At 27.1% G+C, this 23,953-nt stretch overlaps 1 protein-coding gene and 2 pseudogenes across 2 annotated transcripts; 1 reads left to right on the top strand and 2 right to left on the bottom strand.

The window, feature by feature from the left end:
- Positions 1-3,858: 3,858 nt before the first annotated feature.
- Positions 3,859-4,701, top strand: LOC111287643 (auxin-responsive protein SAUR32 pseudogene; annotated as a pseudogene).
- Positions 4,702-7,857: 3,156 nt separating this feature from the next.
- LOC149513987 (CDPK-related kinase 4-like) lies at positions 7,858-12,333 on the bottom strand. Its single transcript, XM_089745731.1, has 12 exons — positions 12,270-12,333; positions 11,529-11,658; positions 11,265-11,318; positions 11,007-11,098; positions 10,858-10,891; positions 10,153-10,291; positions 9,863-9,907; positions 9,667-9,764; positions 9,470-9,588; positions 8,795-8,883; positions 8,485-8,724; positions 7,858-8,091 (listed from the first exon to the last, which is right to left on the bottom strand). The coding sequence occupies exons 1-12, from the start codon at positions 12,331-12,333 to the stop codon at positions 7,858-7,860; spliced, it is 1,338 nt and encodes a 445-aa protein (XP_089601857.1).
- On the bottom strand, positions 10,864-13,032 carry LOC111280062 (CDPK-related kinase 6 pseudogene; annotated as a pseudogene). Its single transcript, XR_016329129.1, has 3 exons — positions 12,432-13,032; positions 11,191-11,232; positions 10,864-11,098 (listed from the first exon to the last, which is right to left on the bottom strand). The product of XR_016329129.1 is annotated as a CDPK-related kinase 6 pseudogene (transcript).
- Positions 13,033-23,953: the final 10,921 nt, after the last annotated feature.

Here is a 23,953-nt window from a genome sequence, read left to right as displayed (position 1 = left end):
AATAGATATTTAAAAAATAAAACTATATTCAATTTAAGTTTGGATTATTTTAAGGTCAATCTTTCGGCTTATTTGAATCTAAATTATTTCAAATTTTGGTTATTTTGAATTCTGATTGATTGGGTTTGAATTATTAACATTTCTATCAAATTAGTTGGATCAAATTCGGATAAATTAGACTAATTTTTCAAATTTGAGTAAGCTTTAACAACTTTACCAATATATACAAATTTTGATTATTATTTTTTAAAAATTACATGTGCAAATTATAATAATAATCAAATATTATATTTGTAATCATTAAATAATTAAACAAATAAATTATCTAATGAACTAAAATATAAAATTTAAACAAATTTAAACCTACAAATTTAGGGTTTTAGAACTTACTTATTGCCACTAAACCAAGGCTTGAGTAACGAATTTTGACATGAGTAAATCAAATATAAATTTTTTTTTTTTTTTGGTTACATCAAAAGGGTAAAATCTTAATACAAGTAAGAGAATAAAAAATATTTGATTCGAAATCAAATCTTTAATATCCCTTCAAACGCTTTTAACTACTAAGTTAAAGGCTCGGAGACAAATACAAATATTGTCACTGCATAGAAATAATGTCCATCCTTCCTTGCTTTTGTCTACGTAGGGAATAAAAATATTGTGTGGCTCTGTCGCCGGCCAATGGGGTCGTTATAAACATATAAATTCAGATTTTTGTTACTTACTAATATAGAAGGCGGAAGATGAATAATTAATTAAAAAAAAGTGTAGCGTTTATTGCAATAATGCTGATGACACATTTCATAATCCTAATTTATCCGTAATTAACTCATGGCCTGCCATTATAGAATAATATTTGGATCGGAAATGGTTCACCAGCAACATTTTTTTAATTAATTTTTCTTACCAAACTGACAAAAATATGGAAAGAAAATAATTTTTTCTTTTCACACCCATTTTTTTCTTTACTCTTTCTCTCCTATGTTAAAACTTTTTTTTTTAATTTTAATTCGTTATTTCCTTTTGTGCACTGAAATGAATTTTATGTCTTCAACGAGGATTGTGAGGACATGATTAGGAAATTGGATGCACTTAAGTTGTAGAAAGTAAGTTTGAATTCAAGATAAAATGTTGGAGTCGAATCCCCATGAAAGTGCATTTAATGGGCTTTGTCTGCTACATTTGAAAAAACACTGTTGATTAATAGAACCCAAAGATAGACATTGTCTTGGATCAGAGCTAGATGGTTCCAGACTCTCTTAATTGAAATGGGGTTCCTACATAGGACCACAGCACTTTATTGGGCCTCTGACTTCCTTTGCTTAGAACCGAGAGCCCCTCAGTACTCTATTCCTCCCTCACTTTTTGCAACTCCTTTTCTCTGTTCACATACATATATACATGATGATATAAATAAGTAATTTGAATACATATATATATATATTATCTTCTTTGCTTCCTTTAACTGTGCAATGTGCAAGTTTCACTAACAGATTTTTCTTTTCATTTATAGGTACTGACTTAAAATTAGATAAACCTCAATTTATTTTTTTCTATTTTTATACGCTTTAGATTGGATGGACTTGAAGAAATATTGACTGTCACTTAATGATATGATATACCTAAAAATATGATGATATAAATAAGTAATTTGAATTCAGATTTTACAACATTTAATGCCCTGTCAACAATCATATAATTTATTAATAAAATTTTAATAATCATGATTTAATTATTGACAATAGTAAATAAAAAACAATTAATACACCTAAAGGAAAATATATATTCGTTCGTGACGAAAGCGAGATGATGTAAGAACCATGCTGCATCTTCAATTTCAGCCCAATCACACAAGACAGGGTGGTCCATTTCCATTAATTAAAAAATTAGGTTCAAGGGCTTAAATAATTTTTTTTCTTATTATGAACAACGTGAATCATGCAATTAATTGGATTGGAACAAGTTTCCGCATGTAAAAATTAAAATGCTAAACAGATGACGTAACACATACAACATGAAGAAGAAAGCAGCCCTTGAAAAAAGTGGAAATTTCTTTATTATAAATATTTGATATGATCACTCACCAACTTTGGTTGGCACTTAAGAAATTCCCAAAGGGTACTTTCTTATGTGAAAACTTGAAGGGAAAAAGAGAAAACTGAAAAGGAATTAAAAAAAACAGGCAAGCAATACCAGCGCAACAGATAAAATGTGGCCCACTAATAGTAGTTAGGAATACTCTTTCAACATTTCTACGGTTGCTTGGCAACAACCATATTTGCATTTGACTTAATTTTCCCCATTTTAGTGGGCCATCTAACCTTCTTTTAGTACTAATTTAACGCTAATTATCTTGAACTAATCGTCTAACTTAATTCCCTTTTCTTATTTGGATCTTGCCGTTTAAAGCTCTCCAGTGATAAAAGCAAGCACTTTGATCAACGTAATCCTTTGGATGGACCGACATGAAATTTTATACGGTCGTTTGAACCCCAAAAAAAAAGATTTTACATTACTTTCACGCTTTTATTTTCTTTCTTTTATAAAATCTGGCACGAGATGAGGGCCCTTTCGCATCATCAATGGGCAAATTTGACATTCGACTCTCTCATCCACCGCGTTTGGCTTTTGTTGGTCGCAGAGATTTGCACGGTGAAATTATTTCTGTTTTGGATAAAATTCTTTTAAGCTGACGTGACGGGTATTGATTGGTTGTAACGGAGCGCTGACGTGCGGGAGGTGCCCCGAGTGTCGGTCAGATTTATTATCAGTCCCACGGAACGTGGTGTTGCCAATGTGGCGAAGCGTTAGCCACTCGTTATCCACTTGTCTTTCCCAGTCAGCAGCCTTGCCCTCGCTTTTGCCACAACAATTGCTATGAGCAGCTTGGAAAATTTTATGGACAGTATTTATAAGTTTTTTTTTCCATTTTAGTTTCCTTTTCAAACTTTACAAAATGATTGGGTCATACACCGATCCAAGCCACATGCCCGTTTATTAGCTAATCCTTGCGTTTATGTTTAGTCATTTTGATTTATTCTTAGTCAATCAATAAGATAACGATATTTTTCCCATAAAAATGAGATCACGCTAATTACCAATCAAATAAATTAATATCATAAATTCAAATTTTAAATAAATAAATTCATATAATTTTTTTAAAAAAATAACATTTTAATAAATTTTATTTTTAAATTTTAATATTTATAATTTTTTATTAAAAATATATTAAGTGTATAAATAAAATTTTATTACTTACTACTCATTCCGATTCAAATTATTTGAGCATAATTGATTTTCATGAAATTTAAAAAAAAAATTAGTCCAAATGTATATAATATTAAAATTAATTTTTTAAAAAAAATTAAAGTTTTATAATTTTTAATATAAAAAATATAAAATTTAAAAAATTTAAATGTAAAAAAAATAATTTTGAGATATTTCAAAAATAATAATAAAAAATAGGATAAAAGAAATATAATTTTTAACCGATTTGGAGAATTAATGTATACCATGTGATTTTAATTGGGAAAGAAATAAGAAGGGATTAATTGATGTAGATAGGGGAATCAGGTTTATTTAATGGTTTCAATGTTTAAAGATGATTTATACGGGGGAGGTTGCCTTCCAAATTGGAAATATTGCCGTATGGAATGAAACAATACATGACTCAACCAGAGCCTATTCCCAATTCGCCATACCAAAATTTGTTTCCTGGAAATAGCAACAACATTGGACTTGTAAAATTTCTCCCAGCTGTAAAATCAAAATAATAAAAAAAAAAATTACAAACGAGCTAGCTATATCCATCTGATAGACGGCAAATACGCCTAGCTACACGACCAGTTCAGCCGCTCCCTTTCCTAGGCAATATCTAGAACAGTAACTCCCCCTTTCTTTCTCCTCTGACCCATCCTTTTTTTTTTTTTTGGTATAAATACCCAAATCTAGTTCTCCACAATCTCCCACTTCTCCTTTCTTGTTCATATGTGGATTTTATAGTTGATTCTCATTTATCATGAGCAACGTTCCAAGGTCTTTAACAGACTCTTCTTTAACCCTTTTCAAGCTTGCTATTTCTGCATCTGATCCTTGGCCTTTCTCTCTCGTTTTCTTATAACCTTTGTATTTGATTCTGGTTTTCTTGTTTCTTCTTGCGTTTGGGGTTTGCTGAAGAAAAATGGAAAGTGGAGACAAACACCATGTTAATTTCCATCTTCATATACCGTACCTTCACGCCTTTCACCACCACGAAAAGAAGGACCTGAAAGATATTCCAAAGGGGTTTCTGGCAATCCTGGTAGGTCAAGGGGAAGAGCTACAAAGGTTTGTAATCCCAGTGATCTATATCAACCACCCGCTCTTTATGCACCTCTTGAAGGAGGCTGAGGAAGAGTATGGATTTGATCAGAAAGGCCCCATCACCATCCCTTGCCACGTCGATGAGTTTCGCAATGTTCAAGGCATGATCGATAAAGAGCAACACAATCACCATCACCACCATATCTGGTGTTTTAGGGTTTGAATGAATCAATTCTGAAAGTCATGTAAATTTGTTTTACGTTTTCTACTTTTTGCTTTTCTCTGGGATTTTTTTTTTCTTGTCCTTCCTAGCTAGCATTGCAGGGATCTTGCCTTGTAGATGATGACGACAAAAGAAAAAAGATGAATGACAAGATTCTTCTCACATAATTAATTTCATTTGGTTTTGCTCTTCTTTTCATTTTTCTTTCTGATTTTTCCAACTTTCTTGTTAATGTGAACACATTAAAAACGTTTTGGTGGGAGTAAAAATTGATAACTATTTAAAGTTGCAATCGTTTAAGACACGACACGATGTGAACTTGGAATTGGACGGAGGGTTCTCGTTGGGGCCGCCAGAGTTTCTTTCTTGTGGGTGGCCCATACTTATTAATACAACCAAATATTGTTTAAATTTTTTTTTCCCGAATCCTGATTTGATCATTTGCTAATGGTTTCTTCAACACCACTGAAACAAAAATTTTCAGCTGATGAATATGTTTTAACTGCTCATCGTCAGAGTTAGATGGGTGCGGATGTCGGCTATTGGAGGCTTGGTTAATCGTGGGACGTACCAGTATCTTTGAACTTTGTTTTTTTTGCGTAAATTATTCAAATTTGAATAAAATTTGAAGTAGATTTAATTATTATCAAATTAAATTTAAATTTAAATAATTTAATTTATCAATTTATTTGAATTTAAATATTTAAATATTTATTTTTGAATAATTCGTAAATTTAATTAAATTTTTTATTTAAATATATATTTTTATTATTTTAAGTAAAATTTATAAATTTATCATTACATATATATATATATATATATATAACCCTAAACTCATTTGCTTCTTTTTTTTTTCACTTTCCTTCACCGGTGCCTCTCTTGTCTCTTTTCTCGTCTCATCCTAGTAGCTACTCTTTTTCTTTCTAGCACTCTTCCTTCATGCCTCATTTCAACGTAGCTATATGCAAATTTAACAAGTTGTATCCACATGCCTACTCCTACCTTCGATCAACATTAGTTTATGGTCAAATTCAAATTAAAAAAAATTCTTTGCTAATTTTGGTGTCTGCATTTTTATTTGATTTGTTCCATTTACCGCCCTTTTGCTCCTTCAGTAGATTTGTTTTGCTGGTTATGTTCGATACATTGGTTTATCCATGCTTCAACTCCCACTCTTTTAAGGTCACATCGTCACATTTTTCATTCTTTCTAGATATTGCTTTTTCTGCCTACACATATACTGTTTTTCAATTCTAATAAGCTAGAAAAGACTTGGATTTATGTTAATTTTAGATGCAAAGTTGCTTATTTCTTTAACAAATTTGATGTATGCCTCAACCTTCAAATATTCACTAAAATTATCTGATAGAGTTAATTGTCAAAGCTTATTTGCTTTGCAGGCACAGGGATTAAGTTAAAAAACTTTAAAAAGAAGAAAGTGTGCTGTAAACTATGAAAAACACATTTTTATTAAGTAATGAATTTTATCGAACGAGTTCAAATTTAGTTCAAACTTTATCTGAAATCAAATTTGAGCTAGATAAATAAAACTTGATCAATCTCAAGCTAAATTTCAAATTTTAATTTTCGAATCAAGCTCAAATTCGAGTATTACAATATATTGATTCAATTCAACTCGATTACAACCCTTTGCCTCACCCCTTTGTGGATAAAGTTTTGATTATGCAATATGGTGGGCATTACTTGCCCCAGAAATTTCAAAGCTTCAGGTTTCGGGGGTAGGCATTTTTCTGAAGTTTTTGTGCCTGCCGTTAGAGGATGTGCTCGCCACATTCCAAGGCAAGCATTTATTTTAGTTAAACGGTTTTTGCAGGTAGTCCCATTTAAAGCATAAAATCATCTATGCGTCATTTCTAGACATAGTATAAACTTGCCGGTCCAAATGTCGTATTAATTTGGTTATGTCAACACGCGAAAGTTCTGATTCCATATTTATTTATTTTCTCTGTTTTAAATGTCAAGAGGAATAGGTAATTCTGGGCTGGAAATAACTGGTTGACTCTCTACCCAAGTGGGTAAAATTCTTGAATCAGCCCGCAAAGGCACATTGTGGAGGTATCCTAAAGGATATATTCCCAGATGATTTCCTTATTTTCTTACTATCCTATCCCTTTTGGGTGACGTAGTTGATAGGCTTTTGATCAGGTGGAAAATTTATTAAGTTCCACTCGCCAAATTGAACACTTAACTATGTATTAAAACATGTTGGCACGTTGTATTGTATGGCCAAAGATCTCTCTCGTCTCCTTTGACACAGCAAAATTTTAATTCATCAACTCCCTTTATATTGGTTGTCTTGCGTTTGACTTCAAACCCCACCAAAAGTAAAAAAAATCTGATAGAGAAAGGCAGCTCTCAAGCTCAATCCAATTTGTAAGCTGAAAAAAAAATGAAAGAGGTTAGAACGCAAATTCTCTTTCATAAGAAAAGGATGAATAGCTCAATCATTTAAGCCCTGAATGCGTGAAAACAAAGGGGTTTCCAGCTGATTTTTTGAGGCTTTCTTGTGTTGACTCTTTCATTTATTTGGCATTCCAAACAACTTCTTTCTTTGTGTTCTTAAGACGAAAACCCAATAGTCCAATATACTTATCCACTCCAACCTAATTGGCTCTCCAATTTGACTTTTGAAGCCAAATGCTTTTAAGGTTCTTTGGTTTTTTCCCACTTGAGAAAAAAACAAGGATATTAATGATTATATTATTGGCTTAAAAAGGATTAAGCTTAACTGAAGAAGCTGAATTTCATGACAATAAAAATGTAAGTTGCCAACCTCAACGTCATCAGCTGATAAAAAATAACTTTTAATTTTGCTGATTAAAATTTAAATTCTGACGAGTTTAAATACTAAAAAAAGGATAGGCTTAACTTATCTATTTTCTTTTCTTTCTTCTTTTCTCCTCTTTCCCTAAAGTCATAGTATTATTCACTGCAAAAACATACAAAAATATTTTGCACTGATTCCTACTTCCTAGGAATAAAATATTGCAAAATAATTTGACTTGCATAGAGGAGCTGGAAGACCCTTTGATATCAAATTCATCAAAACAGTATGTGGTCCAAATTGTTTAGACTCGAGTCTGCATGATTTTCTGCCTAGACATTCATGTACATACCTATAACACCTTTAATCTCATTCAGAATAAAAGAATACAAAATATTTTTTTACGTTAAATTCACTTAAAAAAATCCTATGTCCTTGGTCTTATATGCTATGGACATCTTGTATTAGAAGCATGAATTGTCACACATTGTAAAATTTCATATACCCAAAGAAGCTCAAGTTTCCATCTGGAGTTCTTATCAAATCATTAAGCAAAGAATGAGATGAAGGGCCCACATTTAATTCCAGCAAGAAAAATAACAATAAAATTCAAGTTAAAGGAGGTCAGAATTGAACTTGACCAAAAGGAATACTCCATTTCTAGGAAAACAGATTCACATACCATTGCCAATTCCGCCACTGGAATGATCTTGTTTCCTTCTTGTTCAAAATACTCAAAGGCTGTGCTTGCAATGCTCTCCCATTCTACAAATGCCTCAAGCTGATGTGTACTGATTGAAGCAGTGCAGAACTTTCGAAATTGATCTTCTTATAATAGAGTGGTTCCATCTTGAAATAAAATTTGGTATTGTTAGCGTTAACATGAGAAAATTCAAAAAAAAAAAAAAAAGCCCCAAAGCCCATGAGAAATCATATGTAAAAATAAGTTCTAGGAATCAATATCATCTAGGAAATATGCTAATTACGTATAAAAATCAAAATCCTATTATTCTCAGGTCATGCAAAATCTTGCGTATGATAGTCACAATATAATGTTGAATGATGAAAAACGAGCATAGCTAGAACCATTCTAAACTCTTTTAACGTGAGCTCTGCTATTCACTCCACAACAAATAATTTATGTGCCACCGGAACATAAAACAAGATATCTCACCACATTAATAATGTCAAGAACTCTTGACTCCTGCATGGCATTAGTTATATTCCACATTAGAGCCTGCAGTTTTTCATAATAATGGTCACGGAAAAAGTTACTGCAAATAGTAGATGATAAATAATAAAACAAGCTAACAATAGACTCATCAAATAGATAGCAAAAAATTTCAAAGTAGTCTGCAGCTAAGGCAAGCCTGGTAGTGGCCACACCTCTCCTCAGAAAAGAGGTCTCAAAAGCCTGTGAGTTGGAAGGAAGTAAGAAACTAATAAAACCACAAACTAACTGCTTTAAAATTACCGAGGGATACACGTCCATCTTTTGGTTCTACAAGCCTAAACTGTGCCCTAAGATTCGCAAGTGCATCATCTGGTAAAGCTTTCAAAAGTGACTGCAAGTCTGCAACCATCAAAACAAAGCAGTGATAAAATATCAGAAACTATGTTATAGAGGAAACCTTGTGGAACCATATTATAAAGGAAGGGCTCCCTTGCCCAAATAGGCAGGAGAAACTTGTGCCACATGTCAGTTGGTCATGCCAAAAATAGGGATGCCTGCCTATAAAACAAGCAGAAGCCTTCTTGTTGATTCGAACTTTTTTCTTTTCGGATACAATTATAGCTTCCCAGCTCTCTCTCTAGGAAAGGGGAAAGAGTTACTTATAATTTGTCTTCTTATTAATGACAGGAACCAGGAAACTACTTTATGTGCTGCTCATTTGAAAAGGGTGGCATGCATATATAACTTCACTAACTTCTAGATCAAAATATCCAAAGGCACAACACGATTTTCATTTCTTAACCATGACAATATAGAGGAGTTTATTTGTTTTCAAAATCATACAGAATTTTGTTAGTAACTTCAAACCAAAGTAGAAAATATTTTTTAGCATGAGAAAGAGTGGGAGAGAGCATAAATTCTATAAAGTTGGTTATATGTGAGGTCATATCATAATATTCACATAGCACTTCAAAATATGACTTACTTAATGCTTGGGCTGCAGTCATTCTTTTCCTGTAATCCTTGTTCGGAAGCCTTTTCACAAAATCTTTGGCTTCTGGTGATACAGAGGGCCATGGAGAATCGTCAAAGTTAGGACCAGCTCTGAGCACAGAACAGAAAATTCCTGATTCGGTTTAAGCCCAGAAAGGTCTGCTTCCACAATAATATATAAGTTATGACTCCAATACTCCATATATCAGCTTCAACACTGTAAGGTCTATGCAGTACTTTTGGTGAAACATAATATGCACTTCCAACAATATCATTGAGACATTGATCTGCAAACGTATGAAAACTGAATGTTTTGTTTTCAAACAAATGATTAAAAATTATATGATTTGGAGGAGAATTTTTATTAGATGATTCAGATAATTACGTCAATGTCAGATTTAAAGCACATGAGAATATGAATGCATATCATCTGAAAAGCATTCAATTCACAAGTTGCAATAACCAGTATCACGAAATCATTTCAAATCATAAGTTCATTAAGCTTGCAACCAAATTGCACCACATCATGGTTCCAGTAACTCAAACTGCAGTCCTTAAAGCCTCTCTCTAAAATACAGTGGCACACTGTTATGATGATTATATTTGGAGCAAAGGCTTGTAGTACTTATGTAACACGTATGTTCTTGTATTACTTATGTGGCATTGAGTACATACCACTTCATTGTATCTCCCAAGGACTGGTGCATAAGAGTGTCTAATTGTTTTTACTTCTCCAGATGGACACAAGAAATGGGAATTTCCAACAAGGAACAAGATAGCCATCATAATTTCAGGAAGACATTCCAGAAACAAACTAGATAGACATACTTATCACTAGAACAATTCCTATTGACCATCCACTCACTCTTCATCTAATAGTGCTCTTATGCATCATAGAAGTACATGATTGAAAGCTTCAATGTACAAGGCTATTAGTTAAATACTTTTATTCCATGTAGTTGGTTGACTACAATCATCCAGATATAAAAACTACTGCCAATTCTTTTGAAACTCCACATAAAAGGAAATTGGGGAATTTATAGTCATTTTTAGCCATGTTATACTTCAGGACAAACTTTGCTAATCTATCATGACAGCAGCTTTCTTATACCATTAATCAACAAAAAATGATTATGCTATTTAATGGATGACAAATTATAGCAACTAATACATCTAAGGAAGAAAAAAAAAGCAGCAATGATTAATGCAAGTTCATAGCAATTAGGATATGTATATAGAATGCCAAAATTGATGCCAATATAGCAAACTGGCAATTAAGTACTATTACCTGGCCCAATAAAATCAGATAAACCAAAATCAATAATTTTCATTGGAGCATCCTCGTCTCTTGTAGTAAAAAGAAAATTCTAGAAAAGTTACCACATTGAAGCAAATGATTGGTAAATAACTATAACTGGATCCAACATAAAAACATATTATGCCGCATATTAACAATAAAATGAAGCACAGAAAAAGATTAAAAATAAAGTATCATATTCCTCTATGCCACACATCTGGCTTTAGTTCACAGTGCACAATCCCTTGAAGATGACAAAAAGCAACTACACTTAAAATTTGAACAACTATACTTTTAGCATCACCTTCAGTGCATCCACTACCTCTGCAACAAAGGAACAACATGAAACACAATTTCAAAAATCAGATTAAGAATTGCCTTAGATAATACAAGAGAAGAAGGTAAACCTTAAATACCTGGATAAAATTCTGTCAAGTTGTTCTCCACCTTTACATAATCTGACAAGAAAAGAATATTTTTCTGTAATTACTTTGGAGGAAACTGGTTAACTCTATTGGTATAGCACGCATGCCTAGACCAACTGCTGCACAAAGATAGCTTAAAGATAAGTTTATATGCATAATCCATATGATTCAATTTTGAAGGAATGCTTCATTTCAATCAGCTCTTTAACAATGAAAAGGTATCAGACATGCATGATTGGCCAGCAAAAAGATTATAACTTAAAGGTTGAGGGAGGACTACTATAAATAATAAGTAATTATAAAATAAACTGTAGCAAGTTCACGCATACTCCATGACAATATATACATTAGTAGCATCCTCAAAAGCATCATGAAAATTGATCATGTGTTTATGGCCAGATAACGCTTTCAGTATTTTGACCTCCCAATGAACATCTTCTACTGATGTTGTTGTGGCATCTGCCAAAATAAAATCCAGTCAGTTTCCATTCTTCTCAAAACCATTATTCATTCTTGAGTTATGTATATTTGATCTTAAAATAAAATATAAGTACGGAAGTACCGAAAAGAAAAGTTATGACTATAGAAAATTTCTCACATCGGAATAACAGCAATTTGCATTCTGGACGTTAAGGGACAAAAGGGGAGGTTAACCCTGGTGTCTGGTTCTTAATTCTCCATTGAAGATATAGCAACACATTAGCCAATCCCAAGTTGTTGATTACTAACCATGCATACATGGAACTCTCTTACAAAAGACTTTCTCTATCCTTTCTTGTCTTTTAAAATCTTAATTGCATCCCATCTTGTTTATTCCTCCATGGCACGTCAATCGATTTTGTCAAAAAAAAAAAGGAAAAAAACGCTATGTTTGTCAACTTCAATCAACGGGTTTAGAGTTCAGACTAGACTTCATGCAATCATGCTATCTGCAAAGTGCATTTAAGCAAAGCCTCCAAGTCCCCAACACTTTGTTAAGAACCCTAAACTCAAATATACTATTCTCATCATATTCACCATTGTAATGAAATCTCCTTTGATTCAAAGTGCAGTTCCAAACGACTAAATACACTCTAATAGTTCTGGCCCAAAAAAACTACACTCTAATAATGAAAAGTTCAATTTCTTCCTCATATTAATGATAACATGAACTATTGGACTTAGCAAAACAATCCCAAATGAAAATAAAAAATAAAAAAAGAAAAACAAAGCACATACCAAAAAAGACACACCTAAGCTTTAGAAATGATCTTAACGGCCACCGACAGTCCCTTGAGTTATCCTTCTTTTCCTTAGCCCAGCAAGTATGACCAAAATGCCTCACCCAACCTCTTTCCCTGGCTCAAATTTGGCCCCCAAGTTCGTACCCGAAATTCTTATCTAGCAGCACTCCTTCCCCGTCCTCGGGGATTATTCCTTCCACCGGCACCGCCTCATTTGACCCCCTCCTCCTCAAGATTGCCGCTATGATCGGCTTCACCGGAGATGGAAGAGACAACGGCCAACGGAACTTCCTCCCCCTCCAAGCTGGGAATGGAGGCGGTGGGAGTCACGCGGGAAGTCACTCGCGAATGGGCTAACGGAGTACGAGTTGGTCTCAACAAATCGCGTCGACGGCGCCGGAATCGGTTGCGGCTGGGAGTCGTTGACGTTGGAGGTCGCATCATTTTTTACTACGGAGACGTTCTCGCTACAGCAATGGCTCATGACTTTGAATGCGGAAGATGCGCTGACTGATCGTTCACGGTCAAATCATCGGACCGCTGCAAAACTTAAGCTTAAGACACGGCTAGCAACTGAAAAACAGCAGCAGTGATACTAAACGTACCTGTTTTCAATATCATCATCATCATATATATATATATATATATATATTTAATATTACATTACAACATTCACACAAATATTCAATAAATTTTACTTATGATATCTTAAATGATTTTTTTTTCACATGCAAAAAAATCTCTAAATTTTTTTTTATAATGACACATAAAATTTTTTTAAATTTTAAGTTAGTTATAAAAAATATATATTTAAAATTATTTAATTATTTAAAACTTTTAAATTTAAGTGAAAGATCAATTAAATTATTAACAACAATTTTTAATTTAAATATGTATTATTTTTTAATAATACATTTTCAAATAATCTAAATATATATCTTTCTTCAATTAAAATTTTCAAATATAATGCTCTATTAACTTTTAAAATAGGTTTTCTAATAATATAAATATATTTTTTTAATTTTCAAAATCTCAAATATAATAATATTATAAAATAGATTTCTTACTAATTTAAATATATATCATTTTAAATTTAAAATTTTAAACTATAATTTTTAGTTTTAGAGATTTTGTTAATTATAATTTATTATTTAATTATTTTTAAATTAAAAAAATCAAGATTTTCATAAATTAAAAGATAATTTATTATTTAATGATACTTTTAATGTTAATTCTATTTCTGTTTTTTTAACCTTTATATTTGCAAAAAAAAAAAATTGTTTTTTAACCTATGAGATACACAAATTTTTTTATTATATTTTTATAACTTTTCGATATATGAGATGTATAATTTTTTATTATATTTTTATAATTTATGCTTTCACGTGCGAAAAAGTTAAAATCAATAATTTTTTGTTTTTGAAATTTTGATAAAAACTTTGAATATTTTATTTGTTTCAAAGTGTATCCATGGATTTATTATAATTTTTTTAACAATTCATATATGTTTGAGCGAAGGAACAAGATTTGTTTAATAAGTTTTTTAAAATATTTTGATAATTGAAGGTAAAAAATATTGATTTAATTATTTAAGTATTGTTTTATTGGTTTTATTTATTTATTTATTTAGAAAATATTGTATGGGCTTAAAGCAAATGTTAAAATACAATACTAATTCTAACATAATTGTTTAAAATAAAAGTAAAATCATGTTTATTTATTTGAAATTAAGTTTTTATAATTTAATTATTTTATAATATTATTGGTACTTTTTTTAAGTGAAACGTAAGTAAAAGTAAAAAGCAAAAAATGTTTTTTATCTTTGAAATTAATTATAAAATCCTCAGAATAAGAATTAACACGTTCTCACTTCTCATTAAAACATTTTTACAACAAAATTTTAAAATAATTGCTTAAAATTTAAAACTATTTTATTTCAATTTTTACAGTAATAAAATTTTGTATCAAATATAAAATTAAAACAAGCATAAAATTTAATTTGATAAATCTTATAAACATTGAAAATCAAGATATTATTAAAACTTATATAAAAAATATGCATTCGAGTAAGCTATCATGCATATTATTTAAACATTTAAAATTATTATTTTTTCAAATAAATAAAACTTATTTTAAAATTATATAAATTTATAGGTATATAAAAATGATTGCATATTATGGAAATGGCACATATTGAAAAATTTTAATTTGAAGTGACTAAATTTTTAGTTTTCAATTTAATATTTTGTCGGTATACTTAAAATACTATTTTTATATAAATCTTTTGGATAATTTATTTTTTTCTCAAATATTGCTATTATATATTTTGAATTTTTTAATTAAAAATTTAATTTTATTATGTTTTGATATCTTAATTATATTATTTGTAGACTACATATATATAGAACATCTAAGTGATTGAATAATTTTAATTTATACATGTATAAATATTTAAATAAATAAAAATAATCTATGTATTGTACGAATAACAAGCTAATTTTTAAATAAAATTATCGAATTATTTTTCTCTTTCCTCTTCGTACTCATTCCACTTTTAATGATTTACAAATTAAAACTTTAAGAGTTTTTAGATTTGTAAATTTGAAAACTTTTTAAAATCTCTAAATTTGCATATTATAAAGCTTTTAAAAGTTTTCAGAGTTATATATCCAAAAGTTTAAAAATTTTTATAAGATATTTTTTTTCAACTACTTTTTACTCAAATCTAAATGTAATTTTTTTTATTTGTCGGATATGAAAATCTGATAAATAACTTTTCTATATGTATATTCTAATGTTTTAAAATTTAAATTAAAAAAACAAATAAATAATTTTACTTAAAAATTTTGAAAAAAATATTGAGTGTAAAGAGAAAAAATGAGATGTATTTAAAACTTCTCGCAAAAAAATCGAGAAAATAAATAAAACTAGAAAAAAATGAGAAAGGATGGGAAGAGAACGGGTTCAAAAAATGTCAATAATGTGCCATAAATTCAAAAATTAATGAGAAATGCATAAAAACATGGCTCCTCGTGATAACAAATACATTGAAAAAGAAAAAGTGTAGGTTGAAATTGTTTTTTTTTTAATTATTTTTGACTTAATAAGGAAATTTTAATCATTTAATTAAATACTTTATTAAGGTTCATTTGAATATGCGTTAAGATTAGCTTTTATGAGATTAAAGGAAAAAATTATCTCATCGACGTCCAAGTAAACAGTCATAATTTTGCTATCTGATTGCAAATAAGCAATAGGACAATGCCAAAATTATGTGTTTGCACTAAAATATTTGAATAATGATATTTAAAAGAGCAAAAATTTACTATGATGAAACGATTACGATGACAGCTCGAAATAATTCGTTAACACTGCAACAAAATCAAAATAGTTAAATAAGGAATTAAAATATTTTCAAAAATAATTTTTTATTAATATTTATATATTTTAAAAATTAAATTTAAATAAAAATATTTATTAAATAATGATTCTAGTCAAACCTGAACCAATACCAATTTACAATAAAATCTTTACTATTAAACTCATATAAATAAATATAATGTGGATGGTTTATATTATTGATATCTAAACGATATTGAGAAATCACCATGTGTCATGTATTTTATTTTATTTGAATTATTTTTAAAAATTTAAATTAATTACATTTATTTTATATTATTATTTACTTTAAATCATTCTCAATTAAATTCACATTAAAAGTGGTAAATTTTTAATTACCATTATTATAGAATAATTTTGTGTTCTCTTTTTTCATAATATTCAACTCTTAAATTACATTTGTATACAAAGATTCACTTTTCAATTTTTTAATCTATTGACCTATTTATTTACTCCACCTTTTAAGTTATGTATAAATTTAATATGTATATATATTGATTTTAAAATGATTAATAGATGATCAAATCAATTAAAATTAAATTTTGAGTTTATCAAATAAAATGAATTTTATTACCATTATTATACTAATTCCAAGATCCTTATTTTTCTATTTCTTCCAAACAAATTAAATACATAATATGTTTGATTATTCTAATTATCAAATATAAATTACTCTTAATTTAAAATACTATTACTAATCTTAATTTGAATATTAAATTCATTTTAATTGATTAGATATTCAAAAATTACAAATTATCTCATAATTATTTTCAAGACCCATCTTACAAATAAAGATGTTTTGGGATGCTTAAGAAATAAATTGCATCCCTATAGTATATCTTTTTATTGTCGTGATTTTTTTTTTTCATGCAATAAACCTAACTTAGGTTCTCTTTTTTTTTTTTTTTTTTGTTTATGATGTTATATTATGTTTGATTCTGTATTATTTTGGGTACTACTTTTTTTTTTGCGTGTTAAAATTTTTTAAATTAATTTTCATCATAGTTGTATAATGATTTTTTAAAAAATATATTTTTGAAAAGAAATTTCCTTCATATAATTTATTCAAGTCCCAAGAAAATTAAGCAAAAGTTCTTGAAAATTTAATATTTTGGATTTCTTTTTAAGTTTTGGCTATTGCAATTAGTTATATTATAGTTTAAATTATACATATATTTTTATACTTTTTTTTTATTTGTTATGATATTCATTTATATACTAATTTCTATTATACTTTATTAGGAAATAAAAGAGCAAGTTAAATGATAAATTAGAAGAAAACAATAACCTATCACCTATCTTATTATATGTATAAAGAGTGTATTTTATTTTTTATTTTTTATATGAAGTGAATTTATTTATTTCTTTTCTTACTGATATGATATTTATTTTATTTGTCATTCAATATTATTTTTGCTGCTCTGATATTATCACCTCTCTTATTATATGTAAAAAGAATGTTTTTTTTTTTTTTATATGAAGTGAATTAATTTATTTCTTTTCTTACTGATATGATATTTTTTTTGTTTGTCATTCAATATTATATTTGTTGCTTTGATATTATCCCTTTCATGATTTAACGTGAAGTGCAATTAATTACTATCAAAATAAATGAAAATTAATAGAAGTAGCTTTTTAATTTCAAATTTTTTATATATATAACAAGATAAGTGTTATAAGGACTGCAGGAAATGATAAAAATTTTTTTACCATATAATTCAAAAACATTAATTTAATATAATTTTTTATTCAACATTTTATACGTTACTTTTTTTTAACAAAATTTTTAAGTTGGAAATTTTTTTAAAAATATTTAGAACAAGTTGAGTTTCTTATAATTTAAAAAACATATAGTATCATTTGAATTTAAGAAGAGTTAAATTCAAATGTGAACCTTTATTACATTTAATATATTAAAAAATAAGATCAATAAAAAAAAGTTAAGTGTGCATAATAAATTATTAAGTTTATATATATTGAGGCTAATAAGTTTATTTTTTTATGAGAATATTAACAATGAATTTTATTATTAAAAAATAATTTTGTCAAAATTATAAATATACATTTTTTAAAATAAAATAAGCTGATATTTTTATGATAAATGATACTCTAATTTTTAAATAGTAATATACATAATAAAAAATTATTTAATTTTGTGGTTGATTTTTTTTGTTTTACATGTGGATAATCTAATTTAGTATCACATATCTTTTGATTGGAATATTTTATTTGATTTAATCCATATTTATTTAAAAAATAATTCTATTATTTTTTTATTTATCCATTGTTATTCTATATATAGAAGTTTCAATTCAATTCAATTTATCTTACATAAATAATTACAATCCAACATTTAAAATTAAAATTACAAAGTAAATTAATATTAAATAAAAATTTTCTATTTTTATCCAAATTAAATTACTTGATAACATTTGACTTTCAATAATATTATAAATTTTGACTTGAATTTGGTAAAAATTTCTAATTATAAGTCTAAATATATATATATATATGAAAATTCAATTGCAAATTTAAATAAAACAGAAATTTGCTACTCATATATTCAAATATTTGTGTGCATAATGATTTCTCAATCAAAATTTTCATTGATTATAGTTTTATTACCTTTTATTTTATATGTATTTATAGATTAAATGAGTATTACTATTAATTCAAATTTTTTTGGTTCGAATCATTTTAATGTAATTACTCTATTATTATTGTTAATCAAGCATTAGTATATAAAATTTTAATTTTTTGTTTAAAAAATTATTATAAATTAAAATTATCATCCGTGCTTCGCATAGTTTTAAATATAGTTTTACTAATATACGAAACCACCCTTTCTCCTTTTATTGTGCCATGTGCCAGGAGCTAGTTTTTTTTTTTTTTTGTTTTTTTGTTTTTAGTTTTTCTATTTTTAAAAGTTTTATTTTTTTAGATTTTTTTATTTTTTCAAATTTTTAAAAAAAGTTTTATAAATATATTTTTTAAGATTTTAGATCAAATTTACCATTTTTTTTTCATTTTTTCTTTGTCTTTTTACAATTTTTTTTTTAAGTTCATCAATTAGATACATTTTGTTCCTATATGAAACTTAACTTTAGTACATGTTAGACTCTTCAATTTTTTTATCTTCTTAAAATTTTTTAATTTTTAAAAAATTTTTTATTACTTTTTTCAATTTTTTTATGTTTAATAAAATTTTTCATTTAAATTTTTTTATAAGTTGGACCTACCTTCTACCATTTTTTTTGCCTTTTTTTTTTTCATTTGCTTTTACTTTTTCTTCTTTTATAATTTTTTATAAATGTTTTAAGAGTTTAAATTTCTTTTTGCATACGACTTATTTGATACCAATAGCATATATGCTACTTTTTTTTTTTCATGTTTTATTAATTTTCTTTTCTATATTTAATAAATATTTAGGATTTTTAATTCTTTTTTGTGTGACTCATTTGATACCTAAAGCATGTCACATGTCAAATTATTTGCTTCATTTTTTTTATTTAACTTTTTTCCTTTTTTGACATTTGATGAATATTTTTAATATTATAAAATTTTTCTAGTGATGCCCATTTGATGTTATTGATTAAAAAGTTTTTCTATTATCTATTTAATTATATATATATATATGTATTATATTATTTAAATTATTACTTTATAGCTTAATTTAAGATGTTAACATTTTAAATTCGATTTGGATGTTCATATGACAACTCGATAATATTTTTTTTCTTTTTTCTCTTAATTATTTTTTATTTTAATTAATTAAATTATTGTTTAATACCTTAATTTAATATATTAACTTTTTAAATTCAATTAAAATGTCATGTTGTGCCTCAATGAGTTTAATTTTTCTTTTTCCCTTTATTATTTTTATTTTTGTTTTTCATTTTTTCATCTTCATTTTTTCTTATTTTTTAAGTTAAATTAATTGTGTGGAAAAAAAAAATGAGGCCAATGGAAATGTCCATATGGCAACCCCTATTGGCTTTTTATTTTTTACATTTTTTATTTTTTAATTAGATAAATTTTAAAACAAAAAGTGCCAATTGATAGAGATACAAAAATAATTCATATTCAATAGATTTCAATCAATCCCAATCTGATATGAGACATTTTTTTAAAATTAAAATCAAGTTAAGACGGGATTGAGTACTTTTTAAAGAAATAAGATCAGCACAGAAAAATGTTTAAGGTACTATCTCAATCTATTTTTTTTATATATAAAAGTATATATATTATTTTTAATTTTAGTACACATATCATGGATATGTTTGATGTACAAGATTATTATAGGATAGAATAAGATTATATTATGAATATGATTAAATTAAATAATGTCATCATATCTTATATTTGATGTGTGCAAGAATTAAAATAGGATAATTTATTTATTGGTCAAAATTATCATTTCTCAAAATTTATATAATTTAGATTATTGATGTAATTTTTAAAGGTATAATAAGACATATAACTTCAATCCTATGAATTAAAAATAATTATTTCAACTTTAAGAGAATTAAATCATTCTATACCTAGAAGATATTAATCTTTATTGTAATCATATCCCTTTATTTAAATACAAACTAAATATTATATAAGATAATTATCATCCTATTATATTTATTATTCTATATACCAAACATGACCGATATTAATAAAGTTATTATATAATATCTAAATTTTATAAATTGATTTTTTAAGTTCAATTGGAGTCCATGTAGCACATTCTTTAAACTTTTTTTTTTAATTTTGTAATTTTTTTATTTTTTTAATTAGATAAAATTTGAGAAAAATGAAGCCAATTGAAATATCCATGTGTTATCTCAAATTTACTTTTTTTTTTGCTTTCATCTTTTCATTTTTTAACTAGATAAAATTTTCAATAAATTTTGATAAACAAAAATAAAAAAACCGGTAGCATCGCATGGGTATTATGCTAATTAACATAAAAATTAAACATATAAAAATCAATACTCAACATATCCATAACAACATAAGCCAAAAAAATCCTTCTAATAAAATATATTTTTTAATTCAACAACTATTATTAAAACTGAAAGAAAATATCAAATATAAAAAACTCCTTAAAAATCAAATTCCATTTTAACAAATAAAAAAATTTAATACCCATCATATCTCAGTTACTAAAAATATTAAAATATTAAAAAAAGTTATTAAACTATTTAATTTTTTAAAAATAAGTTCCTATACTTTTATTGTATCAAAACAAAATTTATTTTTAATTTGTATCTAGATAAACTCTTATTTTAGACAAAAAAATTAATTTATATTAAGAGTTTATTTAGATACAAATTAAATGTTACAAGCTTATTTGAATATCAATTAAAGGTTAATGGCTTATTTTGGTGTAAATTAAAGTTTATGAGCTTATTTAGGCGTAATAAAAATCTAGAGGCTTATCTAAGTAAAATGATAAGTTCATAAGCTTTTTTTGTTATTTTAACCAAAATTATATAAAAATTACATTAAGCTAAAGGGTTAAAAAACTTGAACTATAATTAAAAAAATTAAAAACTCCTTTTTTTTTATTTCAATTAATTAATCCTTCCAACATATATTTGTATCCAATAAGCCTTTATTTGAATGAAAAAAAAAAAATAACACCATTATGTTTTTTGTTAGCTAAAATAAAATTTCATGTGACATCAATAAAATATGTTAAAATTTATCATATGACACAATTGATATATGTGAAAATTAAATAAAATAAACCTTTTTTTTTGTTTTTTTCACTATTTTCTCTCTCACTTTCTCTCTAAGATCTCTTTAAGGATTCAATTAACTATAGTTTATAGGTTGATTAAGTAAATTTTTTCATGTGAATAATTTATGTCCAATTAAATGTTCAATAGAATTGAAATAAAAAAATTAAAGGTTTGAATGATTACAATAAAATGTTATGAGCTTAAATAATTATTAAATTATAATTTAAAAATATTTTGACCTTTTAACCTTACACTTACAAAAACCAAAGTCTAGCGAACCTATAACTAATGACCAACAAATTTTACTATATAAATGTTAAATAAGGTTAGATAAAAAACTTTAAAATAAGACCAACCTATAATCTATACTAATATATTAAAGTAGTCACCTGAAGCTTTTCAATCAAATAAAATTGTAGTTTTTTTTTCTGCGGGGATTTTTCCAATTCTTTCATTTTGCCTCCTCTTTCTAATTCTTTCACTTATTGTGATTGTATTTTAACAAATTTAAAACATGCATTTTTTTTTTTTACTTTTCTATTTAATCTTTATATAACTCTTGGCTTTTTTTATGTTTTTTTTTATTTCACTCTCTAGGTCTAGAAGATTTTGGGTAAAAAATAAGGGAAAGACATTCATTGAGGTTATTATATGTTTAAGGTGATGGGTATTTTTAAATGTTAATTTTGCGTTTCGATCATCATCTTTTTTTTCATGCATGTTATTTTTTTGGTAAGTTATGTTTTTCTCATTTGGGTTACGAATTATAGGTTATGAATTTATTAAAGATATCAGTTTTATGCATGTTGTTTTTAAGGTTTTGACTTATTTTTTTTGTATTTGACTTTGGATTTGTTGGTGGTAGCAATAGCTTTGTCGCTACTATATTCAATCTTGGTTTTACTGTTGAAACTTAAGTTTTTGATGTTTAAAGTCAGTAGATTTTCTTTTTTTTTTTCTATTGGTATTTGGTTTGGGTTTTTTAAATTACTGTTTGATTGCATATGAGTCATTTTTCGTTATAAAATGTTTTGTGTTCTTCCTGAATTCCATCATGTTTCGATTAACAATCCTAAATTGGTTAGTGTTTTTGGTTGTTTGTATAATTGAATCAATTTATAACAGACAAGTGACCCTGAGGTTGAAGCTTAAGAGATTGAAAGCAAAAGAAATTTTATGAGTTTCGATTTATCTTTTCAATAACCTTTCAATACAAATTTAATTGGTTGACAGGACAAGAAGGGAACTTAAGTCCTAATTGGCTGCATTTGCATTCAAGTACATACATTATTCATTTATGTTTGAATAAAATAAGAATAATAGGCAACTAGACGGGCGATCCACATGAATTTAGTGAGGAGTTTAACAATACTGATTTGTTTGATATTTTTATCCAAAATTTTTCAATTTCTAATTAGGGTGGATTATATTGTTTTGTCCTTACTTTTAGAGAACTTGGCATAGGTACTGTAAACAATTGTGAAAATGAACAGGAAATTCTTCACGTGGTACAGACAATGTTTGATATGATGTTACCTTCTAGAGTGGTAATGCTACAATCATTCTCTGAAGATTCTTCAATAAAAAAAAAATAGTGTACAAGTAAGGGCTAATATAAAAACACCTGATCTTTTTTCTTGCTTAGGTTGATGTTATGGTCTGAAGTATTCACTATTCTAAGATTTGTCTATTCATCTAGATTTGATGTTTATTTGTTTCACTATTAGAAGTTAGTTAATAGTTTCACCTGATTACATCATTTCAAAAATTACAACTATTCATTTGCATCTGATGTGCACTAATGGTAATTGTTTGATCAGGTGTTGACTGCAATCGAAAACTTTTACATTTGCTCAATTGCATTAGGCATGATTATTGAGATATAGTGATGTATCCAACCTAGCATTGATAGTATAAAGATGGAATAGACAATCTCTTAGTGCAAAGTTTACTTTTATTGTCAAGATTTTACAATGTTCATTAAAATTTGCTAATGCAATGCCTTTGAATATTGTAGAATGAATACATTAAAGAGGTACCTTCCATGTCATGGAGAAGAGGAGTTAAATGAAATCAGAAAAATTGCTGTCAAATTTGAAGAAAAGATTTATATTGCAGCAAGTAGCCAGATAACCACAAAAAATTATGGCTGCACAATTTTTTTTTTCGTATACATTGTTCAATATTTGAATTATTAATATATAATTTTATTTTACTTTTATAACTAAATTACAAGAATATAACTTTATTTTACTTCCACGATGAAGCACGAGCTTGAAATCTAGTAATATATAAAAGATATCCCCAACTCCCAATTCAAAGATAGTTAAGCATTGTCATTAAAAATGATTTCAAGATTAATTTTGGAAACATGAAATATCCTTATAACTATTACTT

The sequence above is a fragment of the Durio zibethinus genome, chromosome 17 (assembly GCF_047325235.1).
Source record: "Durio zibethinus cultivar Kanyao isolate XHJ-2024 chromosome 17, ASM4732523v1, whole genome shotgun sequence".
NCBI lineage: Eukaryota > Viridiplantae > Streptophyta > Magnoliopsida > Malvales > Malvaceae > Durio > Durio zibethinus.
Note: the sequence above shows the minus strand (reverse complement) of the source record. Positions and strands in the feature narration are given on the sequence as shown.

Bases quoted from the DNA above. Each gene is read 5' to 3' on its own strand.
- LOC149513987 (XM_089745731.1), bottom strand. From the start codon at position 12,333: ATGAGGAAGAAATTGAACTTTTCATTATTAGAGTGTAGTTTTTTTGGG. The intron at 9,765-9,862 runs GTAATTATCTGA...ATACGTTTGCAG, and splicing joins GCTTTAAATCTGACATTGAC to ATCAATGTCTCAATGATATT. The intron at 8,725-8,794 runs GTATCCCTCGGT...TCCAACTCACAG, and splicing joins TAGAACCAAAAGATGGACGT to GCTTTTGAGACCTCTTTTCT.